The following is a 5699-nucleotide window of genomic DNA, read 5'->3' as shown; positions in this document are numbered from 1 at the left end:
GACTTTTCTTTATCGAGTCTCTATTCTATCTGTGAGTCTTTCTTTAGAATATTTCTGTCCTCTTTTCTGTGTGTTTGAATGTGTATTTGTTTGTTTCTGTATGTCTATGTTTGTCCCTATCAACCCTTTGTCCCTACAAGTACATTTCACCCTATAAAAGGTTTTGACCCTATAAACCTATGATGTTACCAATGTTTAATTCACACTGATCCCCAGGTGACTTTCCCATGTTCAATTTCCATGTTCAATTCCCCTTGTCGCTAGAGTGACCCAGGGTTTTTCTCCATGTTAAATTTCCCTTGTAGCTAGAGTGGTCCAAGGGGTTCTGTAATGCTAATTCCCATTGTCGCTAGGGTGGCCCCATATACTACTTACATTCAGATTTGACAGAAATTAGGCGAGTTTTATGACACAGCTTTCTCTATATAAGGCACAGATGTTGTCGGAATCCAGAAGATCAAGCAAGACGTTGATTTCGTACCGAGATCATTGAAGGCTTAAAACGGCACAGAATGTCAAAACTACTTCTGTTGTTAATCGTCGCCTCCACCTTGGCCGTTTTCATTGCTCCGACACAAGGTAAGTTACACTGTGAGGCAGGCAGATAGAAAAAGGGAGACACATAACATATTCATGTTATAAGACAGGTTAAAATTTCAACATGTACCAGAAGATTAATTTATCCTAACGTCTAAGTTACTATTAATTTAAAATAACTTTTGTTCTAAATTTTATGATTTTGAATCATTATAAATCTAGGAAGAGTTTCAACAATGATTGGAGAGTGCATACATGTTTGAAACGTTTGTTTTATTTTGCCTTACGTAGTGGCATTTAACGTTCTAAAACATTACCTTTAGTCGCACCATCTCTCTCTCTCTCTCTCTCTCTCTCTCTCTCTCTCTCTCTCTCTCTCTCTCTCTTGTTCGTTATTGAATTTTAAACTAAATAAATGTATCATAAATAATAATTATAATTCAGATCCTAATAAAAGCACTATATATATATATATATATATATATATATATATATATATATATATATATATATATATATATATATATATATATATATATATATATATATGTGTGTGTGTGTGTGTGTGTGTGTGTGTGTGTGTGTGTGTGTGTGTGTAAAAGCATACCAACACAAATAAGCGTGTGGCTACAAAATGCAAAATGACGAATATTATTAACATAACAGTAGCATACAAAGTGCTCAGTTATCTTGAATTGCGACTCAGATTAAATCATGTCAAAGGTTTTCGACAATTGTGTGGTACTTTGATTCATAGATGTTAAAAACGTTAACATTAAAATAAAAAACGTAAAAAAAAACGCATTTTTTTCTCAATAAATAAAAAACGAAACAAAAAAACGTTCCAGTATTTTTTAGGCAACACAAAAATCAATATTTTACTTATTTACACGCTACGTACCAGTTTTAAAGTTTCAGTGATACAAATATGAAAAAATGTCAAAAGTTTTAAACCGTAGTCCAGATAACATTGAATTTTGTTTCACTCAATGTCGTTATCACCATCTGACTGATCTGACCACGCCTGGCCTACACTACCAGATATCAGCACTATGTTGTAGCATGTTTACGTAAAGTATCGTAGGCTAGCATCATAGGTTCATTATTGATCGATATTTGTTATCTAGAGTATGACAGAGGACCGCCTGTATGGCCGATGATAAAAAAATGGCAGTACCAAATATAAAAAATGCAAAAAAATAAAAAACGTCACAAAACGCGTTTTTCGAGGTAAAATAAAAAACGAAAAAAAAAAACGTTTTTATCATCTATGCTTTGATTTAGGGCGTAGCACCACTGTACTTTAAGAACAATTTTTTTTATATAAAGTGTCTCGTCAACTCTAACTGCAGCTTGTTTAAAGCTCGTTTATGAAAATAATACCATCTTATATTTTTTTTTTTTTTGACGATACGTATCCCTCTGGATAATTTTTTTTTCTGCAGATGATTCATTTCTTTTATGCTTCGTTTCTTATTACATTTACAGGTGACTGGTATCATCAACGTCGATGCATTTGCGTACCAGACAGGTATGCGTGTAAGTGGCCATATCCCATATATGTAGGCAGGTGCCCCAATTGCCCCCCTTGGCAACTAAAGTGTGGCTGGGCGCACTGCTGTAGAAGATGGTGATACTAATCTGTATGTAGCCTTTCTCTGTCTCTCCCTGAGTTGTTATGTACACAATATGATGTAGCTAAATTCAGTCTCTATAATTTCTTATTCGAGTACGATCCCGTTCTTAATTTTATTTTGTACAGTTCAAAATTCTTTTAACCTTGTTTTAGTACTCAAAATTATTTTATATTTTAGTTTTTCTGTATCTCTATTTGTGCATGCTTGTGTGTGCGTGTGTTCAGATTTTGACGTAGCTTTAACAATTTGCAATCATATTGCTGCGTCGTCTATAGTTTAGCAGTTTATAGTGTTGTCGAGTACTGGGGCATCATGCCGCAGACAGGTTGCAACATGCCCCACCCAGTCACATTATCCTGACCAGTCCCAACACTAACCTCTTAATGCTGAGTGTCAAGCGATGCAGTTGCTAGTAACAATTATATAAGTCTTTGGTATGACTTGGCCGGAGTTCGAACCCGCAATTTCCCGCATCTGAACCTCTCTCTAACCACTTAAGCCTCCGGAGCGGTTAGTATTTTAGATTTGTTTATTACTTGCAATGTAATAGTAAAAACAAAGTAGTAATTTTTGCCGTTTTTAAGTTTCTTAGACAGTTATGTAACCAATCTTACAAGACAAATAACGCGGAAGAACGATTTGCTTAGTGCTCCCTATTCGTCTCCTACGCAGTTACGTTTCTAGATTCAGCAAAGGTTGCTGGACCATTAAAATTTTATATTTGATAACGATCGTATCACCTTTCTGTCATGTTTGTCTAGTGACGTCATTATCATTAATATTATTTTTAGTTCACAGAAAGGATATAATTTCATCGTTATGACGTAAAAGGGTTAGTCACGCGCATAACTACAACATCATCACCGTTTTAGTTTACACCAAACTAGCTTTATATGTACCAAAATGTGTGCATACCTTTGTATATGTACCAAATGTGTACAGACATTTTATATGTACCAAAATGTATACAGATATATTATATGTACCCAAATGTGTACAGACATTTTGTATGTACCAAAATGAGTACAGACATTTTTATATGTACCAAAATGTGTACAGACATTTATATGTACCAAAATGTGTACAGATACTTTCTATGTACCCAAAATGTTTACAGACATTTTATATGTACTAAAATGTGTACAGATATTTTATATATACAAAACTGTGTGCAGATACTTTATATGTACTAAAATGTGTTCAGATATTTTCTATGTACCTAATGTGTGCAGATATTTTCTGTATACCAAAACGTGTACAGACATATTCTATGTACCCGGAATATATGAAGGCATTTTTTTAGATACCAAAATAAAAATAGGCATACAAGGAATCAATCAAGCATGTAAACCAAAGTGAATTAAGCGTCAATATGGCATTATGTATTAAATACATTGAATACACAATATTTCCTTTGTTTAATGTCGAAAGATAACACACGCCTATTTAATATTGTCTTTAATTAAAACCAGAGGAGGTTTTTTGGTTCAAATTGCAAATTGTAATTTCTATTCAGTAACAGAACTATACTGTAATTCAGCTAACCACCTTACAATGAACAAGACATTCCCCTTTGAAATTTCTTCACATATGATTAAAATGGAAAACCTAATCCCACAAGTATTCCGAACATTTTTATGGAAAATTATCCATTCTCTAAGACATCTTCACGGCATAAAGTTATATAAATATGTAGTACACATAACAATGCACTTCAATCCTTAATACACTATGATGTTTAGTTATTTCTGATTTGGTTAATTGGGTATAAACCACAATTGTATAGTTAAGTGTTTCCCAATAGCGAAAGATTATCCAGGGTTGAAAAATAAAGTCTAGAGAGATTTCACGCTCAATCAAAAATTACTAAAGGCAAATCTATTCACGCGATGATATTCTCAGGAGGACTTATTTTGTTTTAAATTTACATCAACATTCACAGTAATGTAGAACACTAATCCTTATGCATTGAATTTGGATAGAAAAAAAGTGTACATTTGGTAGAATACTTTTGCACAACGGCTTGGAAATGTTCGAGTTTATGTCGCCACTTGATGTGTTAAAACATCGTGTTAATTCCGCGTTGTGTAATGAAATAGCTAACGGGATCATATATTCATAGGAATGAGGGGAAATAGATTTTGTTTTTCACAAAGTCGGGGTATGTGAACTTTGCTGCATATAAATGTACTGACTATAACGGGTCAGAAGAATATTGAGATATACTGTGAAACAAAATCATTAATTAATTTAGTCTTGCAAGTCATAATCATACTTTATATTCACAGAATCTCGCTGACATAGCGTTGGAACCGGATGAGCCGACACTGTGAAGAACAAGGCAACGGGCTAATGAAAGTGTCAATAGGGCACATGCAACATCATTTGATTACATGACATCAATAAAGATTTAATTATTTTCAGCTGTTTTTTTATTTATCTACTCACAGTTGTAAAAGATTTGAATACCTACATATAAAGCAAAGAAGGAAGACGGATGTATATTAAGAGATGTATTCATGGACGGATGAGAAAGAAAACTTAAGAAATTGACGATGGATCCATTAAGAGATGGAGGACTTGAAACATCTGTGTGAACATTTTTCTGTAAATAAGGATATAGTGGTTATCCATTACTTCATGTGTATGTATGTATGTATGTATGCATGCATGTATGTATGTATGTATGTATGTATGTATGTATGTCTGTATGTATATATATTGCATTTTAAAAGACGTATACATACTTACACATGTGCGATTGACATATTCAGGCATCCATTGATGGATGTTGTTATTTCTATCTATATTGTAAAACTTTCAATCGCAGAGATGAGTGGTGCTCTAATGACACCTGATGGAAGACTCTAAATATTTATTCACTGAGCTTGACATAACACAATATTTTATAGGTATATTTTTATGCAAAACTGAGAAGAAAACCTGCCAGGATAAAAAAATCAATTCTATTATCTTTAAAACTGTCGCAGATACCTCTAACTTCTACTGGATAGAAAACGTCAAAACATCATATATATATATATATATATATATATATATATATATATATATATATATATATATATATATATACACGAAACCAATATCTAACTAGCATGAGCGCGTTATATACAATTAGACTCTTTTATGAGGCTTTTACTAAGGCAAATGCAAAACATAGACAAGATAAACAGATAGAATAGAAAAACATTTTTGTTTTCGAAACTTTATATGGCTGTTTCTACCGGAATAAAACCGTTTAACTTTATCATGTTTCAACTAGTTTCAGCTTATTGCTGATACTAGAAAATATTTGTATTGACCTAGAAATTGATGAGCCGTAACGACATCAATTCTTTTATGGAAATGTATGCAAATGCAAATTATATCCCATATATTTCATTGTTATTATAGTAGTCATAGGCTATTAACCAAATTTTTGAGAATTTTTTAAAGAAAACGTGTCGGCTGCAAAATATTATTTTGTCTGTGCATGGCGGTCTTTTTCTAGTCTCATTGGTTAAA

General features: G+C 32.8%; 1 protein-coding gene across 1 annotated transcript; it reads left to right on the top strand.

Annotated features, from left to right (window-relative positions):
- Window positions 1-447: 447 nt before the first annotated feature.
- Window positions 448-4593, top strand: LOC149772797 (uncharacterized). The gene is made up of 3 exons (XM_089947343.1): window positions 448-579; window positions 2026-2180; window positions 4463-4593. The coding sequence occupies exons 1-2, from the start codon at window positions 513-515 to the stop codon at window positions 2169-2171; spliced, it is 213 nt and encodes a 70-aa protein (XP_089803469.1). The 5' UTR covers window positions 448-512; the 3' UTR covers window positions 2172-2180; window positions 4463-4593.
- The last annotated feature ends 1106 nt before the right edge of the window (window positions 4594-5699 follow it).

This window comes from Sinohyriopsis cumingii, unplaced genomic scaffold (genome assembly GCF_028554795.1).
Source record: "Sinohyriopsis cumingii isolate HCF-2022 unplaced genomic scaffold, ASM2855479v2 utg001176l, whole genome shotgun sequence".
Taxonomy (NCBI): Eukaryota; Metazoa; Mollusca; class Bivalvia; order Unionida; family Unionidae; genus Sinohyriopsis; species Sinohyriopsis cumingii.
The sequence above is the reverse complement of the archived record's forward strand: the minus strand, read 5'-3'. Positions and strand labels throughout refer to the sequence as shown.